At 44.3% G+C, this 22,141-nt stretch overlaps 1 protein-coding gene across 1 annotated transcript; it reads left to right on the top strand.

Moving 5' to 3' along the window:
• The first annotated feature begins 8,290 nt into the window (after positions 1 to 8,290).
• Positions 8,291 to 11,757, top strand: LOC107038149 (mucin-5AC-like). The gene is made up of 4 exons (XM_015257067.1): positions 8,291 to 9,359; positions 9,600 to 9,953; positions 10,007 to 10,609; positions 10,739 to 11,757. The coding sequence occupies exons 1-4, from the start codon at positions 8,291 to 8,293 to the stop codon at positions 11,755 to 11,757; spliced, it is 3,045 nt and encodes a 1,014-aa protein (XP_015112553.1).
• The last annotated feature ends 10,384 nt before the right edge of the window (positions 11,758 to 22,141 follow it).

The raw sequence follows: 22,141 nt of genomic DNA, 5'->3' as shown, positions 1-22,141 counted from the left end.
AATTTTCTTTTGTATTCCTTTTGTCGCATTCCGGACCGAGTCCACTATTTTGTCGACATCAAAGTCATTTTTTTTTGTCTGATAAGCGAAATGCAATTATTTAGTTCAGTTTTTTCTTCGCTTGTTTTTCACATTAATGGGGCTATTCCCCTATTATTTCATTCTTTTATGTCTCTTCTTTTTCCTCTCAAGATGTTAGGAGGGAGATCCAGGGCGATGTACTGTAAGACCCAAGTTAAAATTCACTAGTTTTTCTTTTTCCATCGCATTCGTAATAAATAGAGTATGGACCAACAAGAAGTCTAGTCCTTCGAATCCTCCCGCTACCTCTCAGGTCGTGAGTTCGAGGTTAAGTTTTGTTAAATATAAGCATCCAAACCTTGGTGAAACGTACGACAGCGAACATCCACGCCGACAACAGATCAACAACGATGAGGCGAACACGGATACCAACGGTCAAAGGAGGGGAGTATAACGAACATGTGGGGATGTTCGTTAGGAAGACCAAAAACGATCTGGAAACAGCGAGACTCCTACAACGTTGAATTAAAATCCGTGAGTAAGAATCCTAGAGCGAGAGAGTGACAGTCCCTTATCCACTTCCGAGTGGCTTATTTCCGGCTAGAGTTATCGGTTCCGTTTATTAGTAAAGATTAGTAATTACGCGTCTTTGAGGGTCCAGAAAAATTATCGCGAAGAAGGGCCAAAATTATAGTCATCCGGTTCTTTTTATGGGGTTCACCCAATTGTTAATCTTGCGGGTAATCGATTAGGTCCGGCTGAAATGCCGGCGCTGCAATTTCGTTGGGTTTTCAGGGGTTAATTGGTTACTTTTTTCGTTTTGGGTGGAAGGTCATTCGGAGCGAGTGCAACCATCGTCTCCAACGAATTGCCAGGTTGCCTTGGGATTTTCGATGAGAGAAACGAGTTGAGAAGGAATTAATAGTGGAGCAAAACAAGTGCCGGGGTTAAAACGTGTCTTTTAACCCCGAAAATCCCGGAGATCCGATCCGTGGGAAGCGCCAAAGACCTTTAGTAATTATCCGAATGACAATCAGTTCGGCCTAGTCTTGCGTAATAATTAATAAAAAGGAACTAAAAAGCAAAGGAAAGGAATTAATAAAAGGAAGGAGGAGTTTTGTGTTAGGTGATTAGAAAAGAGTTAGGTGAGATTTGAATAATCGCGCCAGGTCGTGAGAGTCACGATTAATTGTCGTTAGATTCGCACCTTCGAGGGGCGTGTCCGCACCAATCAAAATTCGGGTGATTGAGCGGTGAATTCCGCGCTCTGAGGTGTCTCGAGACGCTCGTGAGTTCGGCAGTTTGGCGTTGGTCCTTGACCTCACCGGAACTAGTGCCAGTACAGTGCCCATCTTGGGACTATAGTGCCGCTACTTGGATCATACTATCTACACGATAGCGAAGAACACCCCAAAGAGGGGTAAGAAACTCAAAGTGAGTTTTAGTTCGGTTTATTTATTTTTCCGAATTCATTTCGGCTTTTAGTTATTCGACTACGGGGTCTTCAGCCCCGTACGTCGCATTTTATTCCGTTAAGACGGTGATTATGACGCATAATCCAATTTGTGAGGTGTCGACCCCCCCCCCCTTTCCACTCATGATTGGGTGGTTTTCGTGATTTTAGGTGGGTTATTCGAGGGGATTTCTCCCCTTTTTGGGGTGTTCCGGCTCAAACCCGGCTCCGATCACACTGTGCATCGGCTTATTACGTTGGTTAAAGATCTTTTATGTGAATCTATCGGAGAAAAACCCCTCCGGAGGGGATAATTACTCACGTTGAATTGCTAGAGCGCGTCCATTCCCGTTACACGTGAGTTTTCGCGCGTAAGAAATTCCGCTCGTGTTCAAATTGAGTTGGTTCGCGTAGATAGTTAATTGAAATTAAGGTTTGTGGATCAATGTGTTCGGGGGGCTTCCCTGAGTAATTCATCTCAGGGTTTCCGAAAATTCGCTCTGCTGATTTCCGGATATTCCATTTTTGGTTTTTACGAATTTCCAGCCCATTCTCGTTGGCGTGTACACCGTCTGTTTCTCGAGGGGGAATCCCCCCCTCTCGACTCCCCTCAGGTACCGATCCACGTTTACACGTGGCTATTCTCACTTCACGCGAGCATTTTTGCGTTTAGAATTCCGCTCGGGGATTAATTAATCTGAGCCGGCTAATTATTTAGGGAAAATTATTTTTTTGGGTATTGTTGTCTTCGGTAGACTCTCCCGGACATTTTGTCTCAGGGTTCGTAATTTTTGACTCTGCCATTTTCGAGTTATGGTAAGTTGAGTTTTGCGGAATTTCAGCCGTTTTGGCTGGTATGAAAAATCGATGGATGAATACGGTCTCCTCTCTCTCGCTCTCATTGTCGCTCGCATCCCTTTCCCCCCCAATTCTCGGAATTCTCGAGTATTTAGGGATTAGCGTGTATTTCTACTCTCCCCAAATGTTTACTTCGGCATATTTGAGGTATTTATCGTCGATATTAATTTCTTCGAATATTTTTTGTCAGCCCAGACTATTTTCTATCAGAGTGCGGAATTAATATTAGGATTATTATTATTGTCAGTATTGTTAGTTATTAATTGTGGATTTTTATTTTTTTGTATATTTTTTTTGAGAGAATTGAAATGTCTTTTTTTTTGTAAAATTGGTGATTCTTAAATTTCAATAGTGAAACCAGTAAAGATAATGTCGATCTCCTTCTTTTTTTTTGCTATTTCGTAGTTTGGACTGCCCTATTAACCCGTTTCCACCTGAAATCTACCCCTCTCTCCACAACCTAGCACACTGAGCTAACCAAGGGCCGTTACCTTTCCCCAAAAATCTAGTTTTTTCCCTTTTTTTTGTACGTTTTAGCGTTTTTCGAATTAGTAGAGTTGATTTGGTAGATTCTTCCGGTTTGGTAATTCCTTTTAAAAATTACCTGGCGCCCATAGATTTCGGCATTTTTCAGTTTAACTAGATTCAGGGGAAGAAGGGCGAAGATAATAGGCATTTTAGCCCCCATGAAAAATGTCACGTTACCAATGGCGCCCGACGTGGGGCTCCGAGGTTATTGGGTGCGAAATTTTAGATAATTTCGGTTAATTGAATTTTTTGCGTTTCTTTAAGAATTTTTCGTTTTAAATTTTTGTGAATTTAAGTCTTTGGGATTGTGTTGTATCGGGTTTCATTTTACCCCACTCAAGTTGAGACTTCGAAATTACGACTTAATTCCCATTCTTCTGTTATTTTTCGATCCCGTGATGATCTCATCGCGTTGGAATTTTATTTTTCGGGATTGCGACTTAATTCTTATTTTTCTCTTGTTTTTCGATCTCGGGATGATCTCATCGCGTTGAAATTTTATTTTCCTCGAGTCCTATTGTTCCGTTTCTTCTGTCTCAAAATTTCTATTTTCGCCTGTTACCAGGCCGATTTATTTTCATGGAAGTGAGGGAGATAGTCGAGATTGAGAATTACATGACATCACAATGATGTCATCGGTCAGGTTTAATCCGAGACAAATAAGAAGGAATTTTATTTGCCTCGGTTTTCCCTTGATAACAAATCAAGCGGCGACTTGTCGAGGGTTTTGGGTAGCAACAGTCGCCTGTTGCTAGGGGAGGGTCACGTGATCGATTACGTGATCCCTACCTTACGTAATTTCCCCTTCCTCTCGTCAAATGTTCCGCGGGATCCCTACTCAGGAAATTAGTCCGCAGTAGGAGGGAAGTGAACCCCCACTCTAATCAGGCGGTATATAGAGAGGCCTCCGGCCCGAGTCCGACTACTACGTTTACGGCTCCCGAAGTGATAAGTTCTATTTGAATTCGTAGTTGAGGACTTTTTTTATTGAGTTATTGCGTTTTCAGACTTCTTAGCCTTTAGATCAATTTTGAGTTTTGAATCCGTTGGAGTTGTGCCGAGGCCTAATGAATCTCTCCAAATTATTGGATTATTTGGATTACTTGGGATTAATTCTTCGATCTTATTGGACAACCTCAGACATTCAATCCAAATTATTAACATCACTATTACTATTATAACTATATCAGTTTTTTTTCTTCCCTTTTCTTCCGGGAAAAGGTTATTTTATTGCAATCGGTTATTTGCTAACGGCTTCAACCGATTCTATCGATTTTCTCATCGAGTTTTACTCATTGAGGTTAACTGACTTCTCCGAATTTACGTCGGACTTTTTCCAATCTCCGTATTGGTCCAGAATTGTTTCAATTTCGGTTAAGTTTCCCCTACTCCAAATAAAAATTTCTTTGGGCTTATATAATAATTTCTGATTCTTGATCGGTTTAAAGAAAAATGGGCGATCGAAAGTCGAACGATCCCACTCCACCTCTTAACGAGGATGGAACTCCTAGGGAACCATCTACGGGTGAGCTTCCCCAGCGCAACGGATCCACTGCCCGTGGTGCACCTCCCGGTACTAGTAATTCTAGTACTGAGGCCTCCATCCCTGGTAATGGTATTTCTGGAGCTGCAACTTCTGGGGTTACTCGAACCTTCCAAGAGGAAATATACGTAAAGGACCACAGTCCCCACCGCGAATCCAAAGGTCAAGGTTACGCGGTGCGGTTCCACTAGGAGTGAGACTATTTTCGACGTCGATACTTCCGATGCGGCTTCCGTTTCATCGGCGTCCAGCCACGGATCCATCCCAGTCGTTGGCACGGAAGATCCAAACTTGGTTAACCAAGATGGCACTCCAGACGAAGAGGCGATCGCTCTGGTCTATAATTGCATTCGCTTGGGGAATGTCACAACCGAGAGGCGCACTCTCCAGGGAGTATATCCAGGGATTAACCCTTCTCTACCCACCAATGTGGTCTGGCCAATATCCGCAGCAACAAGGATATGATCCTTTTGCCACAGGAAATTCCCAACCATCAGGGCTACCCCCTTACCCTTTTGCCGCAGCAGAAGGCAATCCACCGCCGCCAGGGGCACACCCCTACGCCGCGTGGCCATCCTATCCCCCCTATGGGAGAGGTGTTCCTCAATCACAAGGATAAAATCCCCCTACTACAGGGCAGGTTCCTCCCACATCTGGGGAGCGAAATTCCTCGAATGAGAGGCAAATCCCACACACCCAGGGTGTGGTTGGTCATTTCCCGCGACGGGTGATTCCCGTTGACGAGGACTTCCACTGCTCCGATGGAGAGAGTAGATCAAATCGCAGGGGACCGAAACCTTTGGAGCCAGTATCCCTACTAAATTCAATGAAGAAATGGGACGCGAAATTCTCCGGTCTTCCTCACGAAGACGTGGAATTATTTCTGACTAGGATTGAGGAAGGTCGATCCTTCCGACCTATCCCTGATGATTTACTCCTCGGAGGCATCCCGTTCCTTCTGTCCGGTTCTGCGTTAACCTGGTATCGGGGTCATCTCCCTGAATTCCGAACTTGGGAACAAGATCGAGAGATTTTCCAAACCACGTTTACGGACCCTGACTACCAAACGGCTATCCGCGAAGAACTCGCGCTCCGCACTCAAGCAGAAGATGAGTCGGTCAATAATTATTTCGCCTGTATCCGTGGGTACTATACGCGTATTGTACCTGCGGTTAGTGAGTTGGATCAAGTGGTTCAAACCCACCGCAAACTCCTTCCCAATCTCCAGGTCGGGTTCGCTCTTCGTGACAATATGACCATGGATGATCTGGAAAAGGCCGTTAAGCGCCTCGAGAAAATTTACGAGAAGGCTGCTGATAGGCGTCCGCCTCCAAGGCCGGAACATTCGATATGCCCAAGCCTGGATTGACACGGCCCATGGGCCTTCCTCCCTTCCTCCTCGGGTCACTAATAGAAATCCAGCCAAACCGTTGGCTTGGCAGGGCACTACTCAAGCCCGACCCCGTACTCGAGAGAGACGTACTCGCAATCCAGCCCCTTCCGCGTCAGGACCAGCTGGTCCTCCTGCTGGTATTACTCCGACTCCTCCAGCAGCTCTCGCTGCAGGTGGCTCCGTTGATGCTCCTCCACTCCAGCAGCCTAGCTCAAGTAACTTGGTATGTTGGAATGGCAATGACGTAGGGCACCGTCACAGAGAATGTCCTGAGCCGCGTAGGATTTTTTGTTATGGATGCCGCAAATCGGGAGTAACCACTCTCAGCTGCCCCTTCTGTAACTCCGGTCAACCGGGAAACGGGTACAGAGGCGCGTAAATCCGGTACACGCTTCTCCACGTCCACCCGTCCCTAAGCCGGCCTCTCATACCGGTGCTGCATGTATCCTTTCTGCACAGCAGCAATTAAGTGAGGAGGAACCCTCGATTTCACGACTTCCACCCGTGGACCAAACCAAGATGGATTTCGATCCGCGCTCTTTATTGAAACCGGAACCCATGCCCCCAAACGATGTGTTGGTAATGCGTTTCCGATAACGCCCCTTTGGCTTTCCACGTCGATATCATTATCGGTGGCCTTAGAGTCCGAGCGTTAGTAGATTCGGGGGCTACTAGGTCATTCGCTGGTATGGCTGGCATCCTTCTGTTTGAAAAGGCTAAAATCCCGTTACTGGGCATCCCGGAGAAACGAGTAATCACGGCGGGGGGCAAAATCGAAATCGTCCGACATACGGCTGCGTGCATCGTGGACTTTGAAGGGCGTAATACCCCATTTAACACGTTCATCATGCCTTCGTTATCCGAGGACTTCATCAATGGAATGGTCTTCCTTGTGTCGGCAAGAATCGTCATCGATTTCTTTGACCAAACTTGGTATTATCGGGATAAACCGGATGAACGGTTCCGATTCACTCCTGTGGATCAGGTCCAGCATCTCACTATGCGTTGCCGGTTACGTACCATTGAGAAATCCCAGGAGCAACAGCTCCAGGAGTTCCTCGATAGGGTTCTCCCGAAAAAAGAGGCTAAGTTGGGAATTACGACTCTCACGTCCCATCGTATTGATGTTAATGGTCGTCCTTCTATCCGGCAATGGCCTTACCATACGACTCCTGCCATACGGGAGATCATGTGGAAGGAGGTTCAAGAAATGTTAGACAACGAAGTTATCGTTTCATCCCAAAGCGATTGGTGTAATCCAATCGTGATGGTCAAAAAGCCTAACGGAAAATACCGTTTTTGCATAGACTTTCGGAAAGTAAATGCAATCACCAAGAAAGACGCCGATCCTATTCCCAACATGACCGAACATGGATCCCGACTCTAGGGAAATTACCGGGTTTGTGGTCCCCGGCCGCGGCTCCTATCATTTTCTCCGTATGCCATACGGCTTAACAAACGCTCCCGCGACATTCCAACGTCTTTTGGATCGATTGATAGGTCAAGATATGTATCCAAAGGTCTTTGTGTACCTCGATGATATTATCATCGTCTCCGAGTCCTTCGAGGAATATCTTGAATTACTCAGCAAAGTTCTTGAACGAATCAAGATCGCCGGTCTTACGATCAATCGTGAAAAGAGCGAATTCTGTCGCTTCTAGGTGAAACATCTGGGATTGATCGTCAACAGCTCCGGTCTCCGGGTAGACCCGGAGAAAATCGTCCCTGTTTTGGAGTTTCCGCAACCGCGGAACTTGAAGCAGCTCAGGCGTTTCCTCGGTATGGCTTCGTGGTATCGTAGGTTTATTCCCCAGTTCGCTACCATTGCGGAACCTCTAACTCGGCTGACCCGGAAAAACCAGCCGTGGGAGTGGACTGAGGCCCATGATTTCGCCTTCATCGCATTGAAGGTGCATCTAACGTCTTCACCGACGTTAGCCTGTCCTGACTTCGGGTTACCTTTCTCCCTACAGACTGATGCAAGTACTGTAGGGTTAGGGGCTGTTCTTACCCAAGTCATCAATGGGGAAGAACGAGTAATCGCCTACACGAGTAGAGCGCTCACTTCCGCTGAGAAGAAATATACAGTCACTGAACTGGAATGTCTCGCGGTTATTTGGTCTATTTCCAAATGTCGATGTTACCTGGAGGGCTACTCCTTCACGGTAATTACGGAGCACAGTAGTTTACGTTGGCTACATAACCTCCGCAATCCTACCGGTAGGCTAGCTCGATGAGCCCTTTGTCTCCTCGAGTATGATTTTAATATTATCCATCGGAAGGGTGCTCTGCATCATGTTCCGGATGCGTTATCCCGCGCTCCCGGGGGAGAAAGCGAGGACTGTGAGACAATTGAAGTTGCACAAATTTCCACTGACAAGTGGTACTCAGGCAAGTACCGTAACGTACAGCGTGCTTCAGATTTCTTTCGGAATGGAAAATTGAGGACGGACGGTTGTACACTCACCGACCCTCCGACTTCGTTACGCTAGAGATGGTGGATCTTGATGCGTGGAAGTTGGTACTTCCTCGCGAACTACGTTCCCAGGCCATGGCTCAGTGTCATGAACTTCCCCAAGCGGGTCATTTGGGGGTTGACAAAACATATCGTCGCCTCTATGTGTTGTACTACTGGCCGAACATGTTTCGCGACGTAGTTTCGTTCGTCAGCCGTTGTGATACCTGTCAACGCTGCAAAGTAGAAAATGCTTTGCCGCGGGGTCACATGGGCCGACGCGTAGTCCAGGGTCCTTGGACCACCGTGGCTGCCGACATCGTTGGCTCTATCCCTCCGAGTAAAACCGGCTATTCCTACGTACTCGTGTTACAGGATCTGTTCACGAAGTGGGTAAAGATCATTCCTCTCCGGCGTACCACTGGCAAGGCGATTCGGGAACAGGTAGAAAATGTTATCATTTCTCGCTGGGGGACACCCCGCGTCCCATTCACCGATAACGGAACGGAGTTCGTAAATTGGGAGATTCAAGCCCTGGCGGCCCACACGGGGTTGAAACATGAAACATCCCCGCCGTACCATCCCCAGGCTAATCCCGACGAGAGGGTCAATCGCATTCTCAAAATAATGTTGCGAGTCTTCATGGAGGGCAACCACAGAACTTGGGACGCGCACTTACATGAATTCCGTTTTACATTCTATACGGCGGAACATAGTTCCCTCCAAACCACTCCGGCTTCCGCCAATTTTGGCCGGCATCCTCTTGCTGCGGTTTCCCTTCGACAACAACTCGAGGGAGACGTCGAGGTCATCCCTGGCGAACCCCTGGAATGGGTAGGTCGGATGAAGACGCTGGAAATCCTCCGTAAGTCCCTCACCCACGCCTTACGGGAATCGTCTGATAAACAGGCGTACCATTACAATATCCGTCGCCGGGACATCGAGTTCGAGGAAGGTGATCTCGTCATGAAACGAACTCACTCCTTGTCCAACGCCGCTAAGCGTTTCTTAGCGGCTTTGGTTCCTCCCTTTGATGGGCCCTTTATCGTCCAGAGGAAAATATCCCGAGTACGATATCAGCTCGCGAACTTCTCTGGCAAGGACCAAGGCGAGTCGTCGATACGGGATTTGAAACCGTATCGCCCGTCGCTGCCCGGCTTAGCGTGATAACAAATGCGGTCTCCGTGATCTTTTCACGGCTAGATATTAATACTCAACCCTTCCGCTTCACAAGCGGCCGATCGGCACCTCTACAAAAGAAAAAAAACAATTTTTTTTGGGGTTATACACTTCCACGTACATGTGGCCGCCCATCCGAACAAACTCTCCGCGCCTTTCTCTATTCTAGAAATCGACAGCAACGACTTCCAACACTCCCTTAGAGGTTGTAGACATTTCAGAGAGTCCACCCGAGTCACTGCAACTCCGAAGACGAGAAACCCGGCACCACGAAAGTCAGGCGTGGTGAAGACGGAGGAGCCAAGCTCCGTACCCTCCAGCAGCACGAAGGAAGTCTCCCAGGAGGAGCAAGATTTCGTGGCAGCCCTATGGCCGAATGGCGCTCCCCCAGAGCTTGCCGACTTCCACTTCCCAAACTTGGAGCAGAAAATCCAAGCCCTTTCCCCTCGAAGGAGTCCCTACCATCCGAAGACAGAAGCCATCTCTCGGCCAAATACCCCCAATCCTTCAGGGACCCAGCCAGGTGAAGCTGTCCCTGAGGCCACCCCCGAAACTCCTCAAGGGATTATTCCCGAGGGTATCCTACATTGGAGGCTCGAACCAGCCAAGCTCCTAACCCAGCCACGACTGCCCCTTCACCAACACCACCCAACGTCGAGTTGGGCAGTCCACGTGCAATCCAGCCAGTAGTCCTACTGGAGAGGATTCAGGTGCCACCACCGGTTCTTCGGATAGAGGACTATTGGGAGCCCCTTGAACCCTGGCTCCCGGATGTATGGAGTGTGGAGCGAAAGAAGAAAGGCTTTATGAGAGCCTTGCAAGCCTGCAGTCTCCAGCCGCTTTGTCAGATCACCGAGCATCGGTATATAATCCCTCCAATACACGTCCCAGTGGAGCCGGATGGGGTCCATCCCCTGGTATTGGCCAACCTGATTGACCCAGCTGTAATGGATCACGAACCCCCCAGAACCGCCTCGGCCCACTCTCCTAGGGGGCAAGCCCCAGTTCCTCCCTCTCCAAGGTCACCTACGGAAGTAGTAGCCTCCAGCGACGCCTCATCGTCATCCAGTTCCTCGTCAGCGTCATCAACGAGCAGCTCCTCGTCGTCTTCCACAAGCTCTTCCAGCTCAGTGGCTAATTGCTCCAAGGATGAGGCAGAACAGGCTCACCAGGCCCACTGTCCGACGGTTACGACCGCGGCTCCAACCCCCATGGAATTGGAGGTTAACCCCTGAGAAAACCCTCAAGGTCCTGGCCACGACATCCTCCAGATCGACCTCCGCGAGGACGAATGAGCATCACTTGCAGGTTCCACGGAGGACACACCTTCGAGATCCCCGAATCGAGCTCGCAATGGTTCTACATCCTCAGATCAGAATGAATCATCCATACCCCTGGAGGCACTCCGCCAACTCCCTCTGGCCATAAGGGAGATGCTTCGTGGATATTCTCCAGTGATCCCCATCACTGGCCCAACACCCTCCACCTCCGGGTCGGATCAAGATCATTCTCCAGTGATCCCCATCACTGGCCCCACACTTTCCACCTCCGGGTCGGATCAAGATTATTCTCCAGTGATCCCCATCACTGGCCCAACACCCTCCATCTCCGGGTCGGATCAAGATCATTCTCTAGTGATCCCCATCACTGGCCCCACACCCTCCACCTCCGGGTCGGATCAAGATCATTCTCCAGTGATCCCCATCACTGGCCCAACACCCTCCACCTCCGGGTCGGATCAAGATCATTCTCTAGTGATTCCCGTCACTGGCTCCAGTCCTCCCATAAAAACCCGCCTCGGGTCGGGCCACAACACACCTCCAGCGATTCCAACCGCTGGCCAAGCAACTTCCACTACCACCCAGAGACTCCCAGTACTTGATAGCGCGGCCAGATCCCGATCAGACTCTGCAGCAGTTCCCCCTGAGTCCTCCAGTGACTCTCGCAAACTCGAACCAACCCAGGGTGATGACCCGTGCAGGAGCACTCAGAAGAAGGGGCCCAGCAAGAAGCGCATTTGGTGCTTCGATTGCAAGAAACATGGACACCGACCCGCTGATTGTCCGAACCCCATGGAAGAGACCTTCTGTGACAAATGCCCCTTTAGGGTCGCCAGAAATCGACCCTGCCCGATACACGGTACAGACCTGGCCGGGGCACCCTGTAGCAGATCCGCGAGTAGACCAGCGGTCCGATCGGAGGTATTTAGAGTACCTCGTACCCTCGATAAGGCCTCCGCCACTTCGTCTCGAGTCTCCGACACGGTCCCGATCAAGCCCGGTAGAGAGTTGAGGCACGGAAAGTCCTCTCTACAGTCGTCGTCCTGACTCTCAGAAAATCAGCAGGGACTACGAGTACTCCAGAGCTTCACGAAACTTTCAAGCCCGGCAGTATGTGGGCGAGGGAGCCGTACGAAGGATTCCGAGAGAGTCAACCCCCGATCGCTATGGGGAATTTCGCCGTTCGACTAACAGGGAATAGCCGGCGACTGGGGAATACAGGGCCTATCAGCCTTCTCTCGAGGATTCACCTCGCCAAGTTCCAGCACCCCACTGGACACCTCCTCTCAATTTCCCACCAATCAACCCCTAGTATGAATCCGCTCGGAGTAGCACCTCGGCACCTCCCCGGGAGTATGCACCTCTCAGGGACCTCACCCTTGCCACGCCGAGAGACCAGGGACTATGCGTCGTTCTAGCCAGCGACATCATCACGGGCCTCACAGCCCCCCATACCTACAGCAGGAGTGACTCTCCCACCTGACGCCGTGGCAGCCATCGCCGATATCCTCATGGGACGTCACAATTCACCGGGCGACCCGGACGGGTCCAACAAATTCTGGGGTTCCAGGTATCCTCCCCACTAAACAAGTGATGGCTAATACAAAAAAGTACGGCTGTACCTGCTGGGCGTCCTCCGGGAGTAAGCCCCTGAAGAAGACTTATAATTTAGGTTTTATAAACGAGTATCAATGAGTCAATTTTCTTTTGTATTCCTTTTGTCGCATTCCGGACCGAGTCCACTATTTTGTCGACATCAAAGTCATTTTTTTTTGTCTGATAAGCGAAATGCAATTATTTAGTTCAGTTTTTTCTTCGCTTGTTTTTCACATTAATGGGGCTATTCCCCTATTATTTCATTCTTTTATGTCTCTTCTTTTTCCTCTCAAGATGTTAGGAGGGAGATCCAGGGCGATGTACTGTAAGACCCAAGTTAAAATTCACTAGTTTTTCTTTTTCCATCGCATTCGTAATAAATAGAGTATGGACCAACAAGAAGTCTAGTCCTTCGAATCCTCCCGCTACCTCTCAGGTCGTGAGTTCGAGGTTAAGTTTTGTTAAATATAAGCATCCAAACCTTGGTGAAACGTACGACAGCGAACATCCACGCCGACAACAGATCAACAACGATGAGGCGAACACGGATACCAACGGTCAAAGGAGGGGAGTATAACGAACATGTGGGGATGTTCGTTAGGAAGACCAAAAACGATCTGGAAACAGCGAGACTCCTACAACGTTGAATTAAAATCCGTGAGTAAGAATCCTAGAGCGAGAGAGTGACAGTCCCTTATCCACTTCCGAGTGGCTTATTTCCGGCTAGAGTTATCGGTTCCGTTTATTAGTAAAGATTAGTAATTACGCGTCTTTGAGGGTCCAGAAAAATTATCGCGAAGAAGGGCCAAAATTATAGTCATCCGGTTCTTTTTATGGGGTTCACCCAATTGTTAATCTTGCGGGTAATCGATTAGGTCCGGCTGAAATGCCGGCGCTGCAATTTCGTTGGGTTTTCAGGGGTTAATTGGTTACTTTTTTCGTTTTGGGTGGAAGGTCATTCGGAGCGAGTGCAACCATCGTCTCCAACGAATTGCCAGGTTGCCTTGGGATTTTCGATGAGAGAAACGAGTTGAGAAGGAATTAATAGTGGAGCAAAACAAGTGCCGGGGTTAAAACGTGTCTTTTAACCCCGAAAATCCCGGAGATCCGATCCGTGGGAAGCGCCAAAGACCTTTAGTAATTATCCGAATGACAATCAGTTCGGCCTAGTCTTGCGTAATAATTAATAAAAAGGAACTAAAAAGCAAAGGAAAGGAATTAATAAAAGGAAGGAGGAGTTTTGTGTTAGGTGATTAGAAAAGAGTTAGGTGAGATTTGAATAATCGCGCCAGGTCGTGAGAGTAACGATTAATTGTCGTTAGATTCGCACCTTCGAGGGGCGTGTCCGCACCAATCAAAATTCGGGTGATTGAGCGGTGAATTCCGCGCTCTGAGGTGTCTCGAGACGTGAGTTTGGCAGTTCGGCGTTGGTCCTTGACCTCACCGGAACTAGTGCCAGTACAGTGCCTATCTTGGGACTATAGTGCCGCTACTTGGATCATACTATCTACACGATAGCGAAGAACACCCCAAAGAGGGGTAAGAAACTCAAAGTGAGTTTTATTTCGGTTTATTTATTTTTCCGAATTCATTTTGGCTTTTAGTTATTCGACTACGGGGTCTTCAGCCCCGTACGTCGCTTTTTATTCCGTTAAGACGGTGATTGTGACGCATAATCCAAATTGTGAGGTGCAGACCCCCCCCCTTACCACTCATGATTGGGTGGTTTTCGTGATTTTTGGTGGGTTATTCGAGGGGATTTCTCCCCTTTTTGAGGTTTTCCGGCTCAAACCCGACTCCGATCACACTGTGCATCGGCTTATTACGTTGGTTAAAGATCTTTTATGCGAATCTATCAGAGAAAAACCCCTCCGGAGGGGATAATTACTCACGTTTAATTGCTAGAGCGCGTCCATTCCCGTTATACGTGGGTTTTTGCGCGTAAGAAATTTCACTCGTGTTCAAATTGAGTTGGTTCGCGTAGATAGTTAATTAAAATTAGGGTTTGTGGATCAATGTGTTCGGGGGGCTTCCCTGAGTAATTCATCTCAGGGTTTCCGAAAATTCGCTCTACCGATTTCCGGATATTCCATTTTGGTTTTTACCAATTTCTAGCCCATTCTCGCTGGCGTGTACACCGTGTGTTTCTCGAGGGGGAATCCCCCCCCCCTCTCGACTCCCCGCAGATACCCATCCACGTTTACACGTGGCTATTCTCGCTTCACGCGAGCATTTTTGCGTTTACAATTCTGCTCGGGGATTAATTACTCTGAGGCGGCTAATTATTTAGGGAAAATTGTTTTTTTGGGTAATGTTGTCTTCGGTAGACTCTCCCAGACATTTTGTCTCATGGTTCGTAATTTTTGACTCTGCCATTTTCGAGTTCTGGCAAGTTGAGTTTTGAGGAATTTCAACCGTTTTGGCTGGTATGAAAAATCTATGGATGAATACGGTCTCCTCTCTCTCACTCTCATTGTCCCTCGCATACCTTTCCCCTCCAATTCTCGGAATTCTCGAGTATTTAGGGATTAGCGTGTATTTCTACTCTCCCCAAATGTTTATTTCGGCATATTTAAGATATTTATCGACGATATTAATTTCTTCGAATATTTTTTGTCAGATCAGACTATTTTCTATCAGAGTGCGGAATTAATATTATGATTATTATTATCGTTAGTGTTGTTAGTTATTAATTGTTGATTTTTCTTTTTTTTTTTTTTTTGAGAGAATTGAAATGTCTTTTTTTTGTAAAATTGGTAATTCTTAAATTTCAGTAGTGAAACCAGTAAGGATAATGTCGATCTCCTTTTTTTTTGCTGTTTCGTAGTTTGGACTGCCCCATTAACCCGTTTCCACCTGAAATCCACCCCTTTCTTCACAACCTAGCACAATGAGCCAACCAAGGACCGTTACCTTTCCCCAAAAATCTTTCTCCCTTTTTTTTGTACGTTTTAGAGTCTTTCGAATTGGTAGAGTTGATTTTGTAGTTTCCTTCGGTTTGGTAATTCCGGCTAAAAATTACCTGGCGCCCATAGATTTCTGCATTTTTGAGTTTCACTAGATTCAGGGGAAGAAGGGCGAAGGTAATAGGCATTTTAACCCCCATGAAAAATGTCACGTTACAGATGAGTAAAAAAAACAAATTTCTCGTTCATTTCTAATTGGTTTTGGGGTTTCTACCTAAACTTCTACCTATTTCGTCCTTCAATTAACACAATGCGTTGTGACATTTTCCCTGGTCTGCCCTAAAGGTCAGTCGAGCGACGACCTCCAAACAGTATACATTCGAGCAATTGTTGTATTATAATTTTTTTTTCATACAGTAAACAGTGGCAAAAGCAGATGTTAATATGCCGGAAACGCGACAAGTGACCGACCTTGTATTTATCGATAACGCAATTCCTGAAATTCGTGGAAATCGATTACCCTCCAATAGACAGGTTTTACAATGTTCCTTCTATCATACAAGACATGCTACACCGAAATTCACGGCCCGCGAAGCTGCAGTGTGTGTTTTACGAAAATGCACCATCTTTTGGGAATACGCGGAAATTCCAGTCTACGATGAATCATATTCAATCCGTCAGATGAACAAATTGGTGGAGGAGTATAAGATTATCTTGAAATATGGATCACGGAAGGAGACATCTATGACGGTTCAAACGAAAATTATAGATTTTAAAAGTAAGTTGGACGATTTGTTTGACATCGCTCTCCAGAAAGAAGTTGCTGTCATGACAAATGAAGCTGCTAGAGAATTATTGAATTTGCATCGTGAAAAAGGACAAAATGGTTGTTTGCATACAATCATTGATACTAGAATCTGGATCCGTAGTACATCGATAACAGAGGAAGAAGCAATTAATTCATCGAAACAAGGTACGTCAGCATCACTGAACATTTTCTTCCCAACTGTTTAGAAAAATACACACGCAATATTTTTGATACATATCTCCAAATCTATGAGACATGGGAAATATTTTCTTACTCTGGTTTATCACGTATGAAAAAATTCAATAGAAAACCTACCTAATTCGCTAGAAAATTCTATTGGAATTCTATAGAAATTCAATGGAGTTTCTATTAGATTTCTATTGGAATTCTGTTGAAAAATTATATGCGGTTTTTGCATTGATTTGATTGGATATTCCACAGGAAAAATTCAATAGATTTTGAATCTCTGTTTGAATTTTTCTCTTGCGATTTTTTCTATAAGAATGCTTGGGCATCAATTTTCTAAGTTTTTTCCACTCGGATTCTGTAATGCAAAACAAAACAAAATACAGCAGAAAAACTCAGCAGTAGTGCCCAATAATTCTAATAGAAAAAATCTCAAAAGAAAAATTTAAACAAAAATTCAAAATCTATTGACTTTTCCCTATCGAATATCCAATAGGGTCAGCACAAAAAACAAATAGAATTTTCCAACAGAATTTCAATAGAAATGCTATAGAAGTCCCATAGAATTCTTATAGAATTCCAATAGAATTTTCTAGCGAATTTGCTAGATTTTCTATTGAATTTTCTCATACGTGATAAAAAGGATTAAGCACTAATTCTCTAATCTTGTTTGGATTAAAGGACACCTCTGTAAAAAAAGAAATGGAAAACTTTCTTAATTTTTTAATCAGAGGAACAAAGTTGTAGCGAACGGACACACAGAAAAAAAGTGGATTAGCCCTAGAAACTAGTTTCGAGATTTCAGAAACTCCTGTTTTTAAGCTTTATCCTTGGTGGGATCATAAAAACTAACCAATTTGGGGATTGTTTTTAAGAACTAACATTTTTTAGTTAAAATCCCCCTTCAAAAGTTGAAAAAATTTTCTAGATTTTAGAAATGCGATGAAGGAATAAAAGCAATAGCTGTCGATCGAGAATTATATTCTTAATAAATGACAGCGGTTTCATTCCTTAATCTTTATTAGGAGAGGAGGACTGAATTGTCAAAGCGCTCAGTAACTCTGGACAAGTTCTTCTCATTCAAAAATTCATTTCTCCCCTCCCTAATTGAGATGAAGGCATGAAGCCAACGCCAACCGATCTAGAATTATATTTTTAATAAATGGCACGTGTTTCATTCCTTAATCTCAATTAGGAGTGGAAGAATGAATTTTCAAAAGCGCGAAGTCACCCCGAACGGTTCTCCGGCGTCGAGTGAGCCCGCAGGGGTTGCCCCCATTGAAAAATTCATTTCTGCCTCCCCTAATTAGTATGAAGGAATGAAAGTAACGTCTGTCGATCGAGAATGATATTCTCAATGAATGACAGCGGTTTCGTTCTTTAATCTCTATCAGGAACGGAGGAATGAATTTCCAAAGTGCGGAGTAACTCTGGGCAAGTTCTTGTCATTCAAAAATTAATTTCTCCTCTCCCTAATTGAGATGAAGGCATGAAGCCAACGCCTATCGATAAAATTATATATTATCATATATTATTATCATATATTATTATATATTATATATTATATATTATATTATCGGTAAAATTATATATATTTTTACTAAATGACACCGGTTTCATTCCTTAATCTCAATTAGGGGCGGAGGAATGAATTTTCAAAATCGCGGAGTAACCCCGAGCGGTTCTCCGGCGTCGTGTGAGCCCGCAGGGGCTCCCCCGATTGGAAAATTCATTTCTCCCCCCCCCCTAATTGGGATGAAGGAATGAAAGCAACGTTTATCGATCGAAAATTATATTCTCAATGAATGACAGCGGTTTCATTCCTTAATCTTTATTAGGAGAGGAGGAATGAATTTTCAAAGCGCGCAGTAATTCCGGAGAAGTTCTACTCATTCAAAAATTAATTTCTCCCCTTCCTAATTCAAATGAAGGAATGAAACCAAAGCCTACCGACCGAGAATTGTATTTTTAATGAATGACAGCGGTTTCATTCCTTAATCTCTATTAGGAGTGAAAGAATGAATTTTCAGAGCGCGCAGTAAAAAAAATTATATTCTTTAATTTTTTCTGAAATTAAGTATATTTTGGTTTAAAATTAATCCCATTCATCATTAATTTTAAACAATTTTTTCTAAAACTTAGAAAAAAGTTTCTAGATTTTAGAAACCTAAAGGTTAGAAACCACAATTTCTAAAATTTTGAAACTTCATTCTAAAGCTAATTCACTTTTTTTCTCTGTAGAGGATGATGCTAAACATGAGATTGGAATCTTCCCTTTCGATTTATTTTTATCAGAAGGTTCTTTGCCAAGTCAAATGTTTGTGATATATCAATTCTTTTTCATGATAGTAACTCAAAATTTTGGTTCATTTATCAATTTTGCTTCCGAATGGAAGCATTGTAATCGTGCTGTTTTCACATTCTCTAATTTTGATTGGAAATGATGTGGAATGGTCTGAACCGTAAAAATACGAAGTTTGGCGACCATGTCTGTCGGTATCAATGTCCATCGCCTCCTTTTCGGTGGTCAATTTTTGGAAAATTGAGTAATTAATTGGCTAAACTTATTCCAAAAAATCTGAAATTTTGTCAGATGATAGACCTTAACAAGGACTAACCCTGTGCAACAGTTCAGCCCGATTAATCAAATAGTTTTTGAGAAAAAGCTATTTGTTTTTAAATCCACTTTACAAAATATTCGTTGCAATGCCTTCTATCCGAATCAATCACAACATATATACCCGTTCATACAAAGTTTTCGAAATATTTCCGTTTGTCTGTTTTTTCATAAAACTCCTTGTAATCACTCTAGCTTGTACAAAAATTGAGATATCAACTTGAAATTTGGAGAGAATCTTTCTCTCATGATAACAATCTTTCCTATTGAAAATGAGCTCAATCGCATGGGTAGTTTCCGAGATATTTGACTTTCTCTAAAAACCTTTTATGTACAATAGCTAAAAAACTACGCAACCGATTTCAATTTTTTTTCTCAACATATTTGTTTCGATGCCTTCTATCCGAATGCCTTCTATCCCATTCGAAAGCTTACTACCAATGGAATTGGTGGAAATGCAAGAAAGGAAAACAGTTATAACACATAAAGTAACGGTCAGATGGCTTCGGCCAAAAAGGCTCGAACCCTTGCTTGTTTTTCTATGCATTTATTTTCGATTTTCCTTCTTGAATAATCAGGTGGACTGGGAATAGCTGCTTCCAACTACAGCAATTACCTTTTCGACGAAGATGAAGACATCGATGTATTATTGAAACAGATGGACGACGATGAAGACAAAGACCCCAATTATGATATTAAATTGGTGTCCACAAAACCCAAAAGGCGGAAGATCATGACTGCGGATATTACGGCCGTTTTGGACAGAGCTAAAGTTAGCGATCGGATGGTCGTACGAGTGACAGCCGCCACCTTAATTGCAGCTGATATGACTTTGGAAGATGTACATTTGAGTCGAGAAACTATCCGTCGAAATCGGCGAAAACGTCGAGAGTCTCTCGGCAATATGATTCGAGATAATTTGAAAATGAGATCAGCTCATATACTCTCTGTGCACTGGGATGGTAAACAGCAATCAGCGCCAGAGAATAAATTCAAAAAAATTTATCGGCTTCCAATTTTAGTATCTGGCCATGAGTATCTGGCCATTTTTAACCCCCATGCGAAAATTTCACGTTACAGTACATACTAGTCGTTTGGGCTAACGCAAAGACTACGATAGCTGGGAATCCCCAATAAAATATTCATTATAGTATATTACTACTCGGTTAACAAATATCTACCAGATAAGAACTCACTGAATCTAATTTCCTAAAATGGATGGCGTATACTTGCTGAAAGCCACATATCGGAGGTGTTATCTATTTGCCATAAGAAAACAAATAGTGAAAGTAAGAGAAAAGATAGAGCAACTATATAAATATGGATAAATATTTTCCTCTAATTACTACTGTATGGCATAATACTGAAAGAAAGTGTGAATTTTGAATGAATGTGAATCCTCACTTTGAAAGTTCCGTCAGCATATAGCTGCTTACATTCCGATAATGGTTGACGCATGTCTTCATGCATCAAAATAACACCCTGTGAACCGTCGTCACTCAATACTGTGCCTTGATATAAATGCCGCAGAGGGGGATATTCAAGCAGCATTTCACCCAACTCAATTAAATTGCCTGGAGTTGGTGGCACATGTGCTCCTCGAGCTGTAGCAATCTTTTGCTTGTATTCACAATAATAAGGGAGCTGATCATATAAATAAATCATAATCTCTGTGCAGCTGGTGCGCTAGGGCAAGCATGGCGTTAGCGAAAGGAGCCCCATGATCAAAAGTATCACTCAAAAAAAAAGTAATTTCTGCCAGTACAAGATACTGAGTGGCAGTGAGAAAATTAATTTTTGTCAGTACCAACAGTTTTTCAAACCGAAGGGAACTTTCGCACTTGCCCCAAGTTCTAAATGTACTGGATGTCAGTATTGGCCTCACAGTTCCTGATGATTTGGGGCAAGTACGGATCTTACTTGTGAAAATGATCAAAAACACTTGCACTCAGTACCGGACTGGAACTTACTGATCAGAAGTACAAAAAATACTTGAAATCAATAGCGGAATAGTACTTGCCGAAAGTACCGAAAATACTCAAAGCCAGTATCAATGTTACTTGAATCCAGTACACAGAGAAAAAAAGTTCTTAAATTTCAGAAACTCCTGTTCTTAACTTTCATCCTTGATTGGATAATAGAAACATCCAATCAAGGACCGTGAAACTGGCCTCCCATGCTCCAAGTTTGAAATTGTCCACCAAATCATCCAGACTTTGGAATTTTTTTGAAAATAAATTATGCAACTTAAAATTCAAAAATTAGATCGTCGTTTAGAAAGGTGGAAATAGATTAGGGGGTAGATGAAGAGTGTTTAAAGAAAGTTTGAGATTTTTAAAAAAATTCCCACCCCCAAAAATATTAAATTTTCGGGCCCCACGAAACAGACGCATTTGGCGGGACTTTTCTCTCTCGGGGTCGTTAAAAAATTGGATCGTCGTTCAGAGGGGTAGGAATCGATCAGGGAGTACGTAAAGAGTGTGTAGAAATAGTTTGAGATTTTTAAAAAGTTTCCTACCCCCACAAACATTAATTTTTCGGGCGACACAAGAACGGACGTATTTGACGAGACTGTTCTCTCTTGGGCTCGTTGAAAAATGAGATCGTCATTCAGAGGGGTGGAAATCGATCAGGGGGTAGTTGAAGACTGTGTAGAAAAAGTTTGAGATTTTTAAAAATTTCCCATCCCCAAAAACATTAAATTTTTGGGCCCCCCGAGAACAGACGCATTTGACGGGACTTTTCTCTCTCGGAGTCGTTGGAAAATTGGATGGTCATTCAGAGAGGTGGAAATCGATCAGGGGATAGTTGAAGAGTGTGTAGAAAAAGTGTGAGATTTTTTTTTAATTCAACATTTGCTACTGGCAGAAAGTACATTTTTTTGAGTGTAGGGTATTTCATGTGAACTCAACGCCGTCAAAACCCTTGCCTTCGTCGATCATATTGCCGATTTTTTCCGTGGTTGTACACCAAATGAGATGATTCTGAAATTTTTTCACATTTTGGTACGCATTCTGTGAGCATCCATGTTTTTCTTAAAGTTTTGTCTTCTGACACACTTTTCATACAAAAATGCGCAATATTTTATTTTCGGTTCTTCCGTTGATTTTCTTAGAAAAACCTTAAAAAATGCAAGAAATGATTGGCTTTGACGGTTAGACCTTTTTTATTCTTTTCTAAAAATTTCTGTGAATATATTGGACGAAAAAGGAAATTTTCACTGAAGGCCAAAGTGGAGAACCCCTTTGGGCATGAAAATTTTTCTTTTCGTATACCCTTTCGGGTCTTTACGATTTGTTCCCTTCCCCCCCCCCCCCC

Source organism: Diachasma alloeum, unplaced genomic scaffold, assembly GCF_001412515.2.
Source record: "Diachasma alloeum isolate Michigan unplaced genomic scaffold, Dall2.0 Dall_scaffold_00278, whole genome shotgun sequence".
Taxonomy (NCBI): domain Eukaryota; kingdom Metazoa; phylum Arthropoda; class Insecta; order Hymenoptera; family Braconidae; genus Diachasma; species Diachasma alloeum.
The sequence above is the reverse complement of the archived record's forward strand: the minus strand, read 5'-3'. Positions and strand labels throughout refer to the sequence as shown.

Bases quoted from the DNA above. Each gene is read 5' to 3' on its own strand.
- LOC107038149 (XM_015257067.1), top strand. From the start codon at position 8,291: ATGGTGGATCTTGATGCGTGGAAGTTGGTACTTCCTCGCGAACTACGT. The intron at 9,954-10,006 runs GTGAAGCTGTCC...ATTATTCCCGAG, and splicing joins TCCTTCAGGGACCCAGCCAG to GGTATCCTACATTGGAGGCT. The intron at 10,610-10,738 runs GTCCGACGGTTA...CATCACTTGCAG, and splicing joins ACAGGCTCACCAGGCCCACT to GTTCCACGGAGGACACACCT.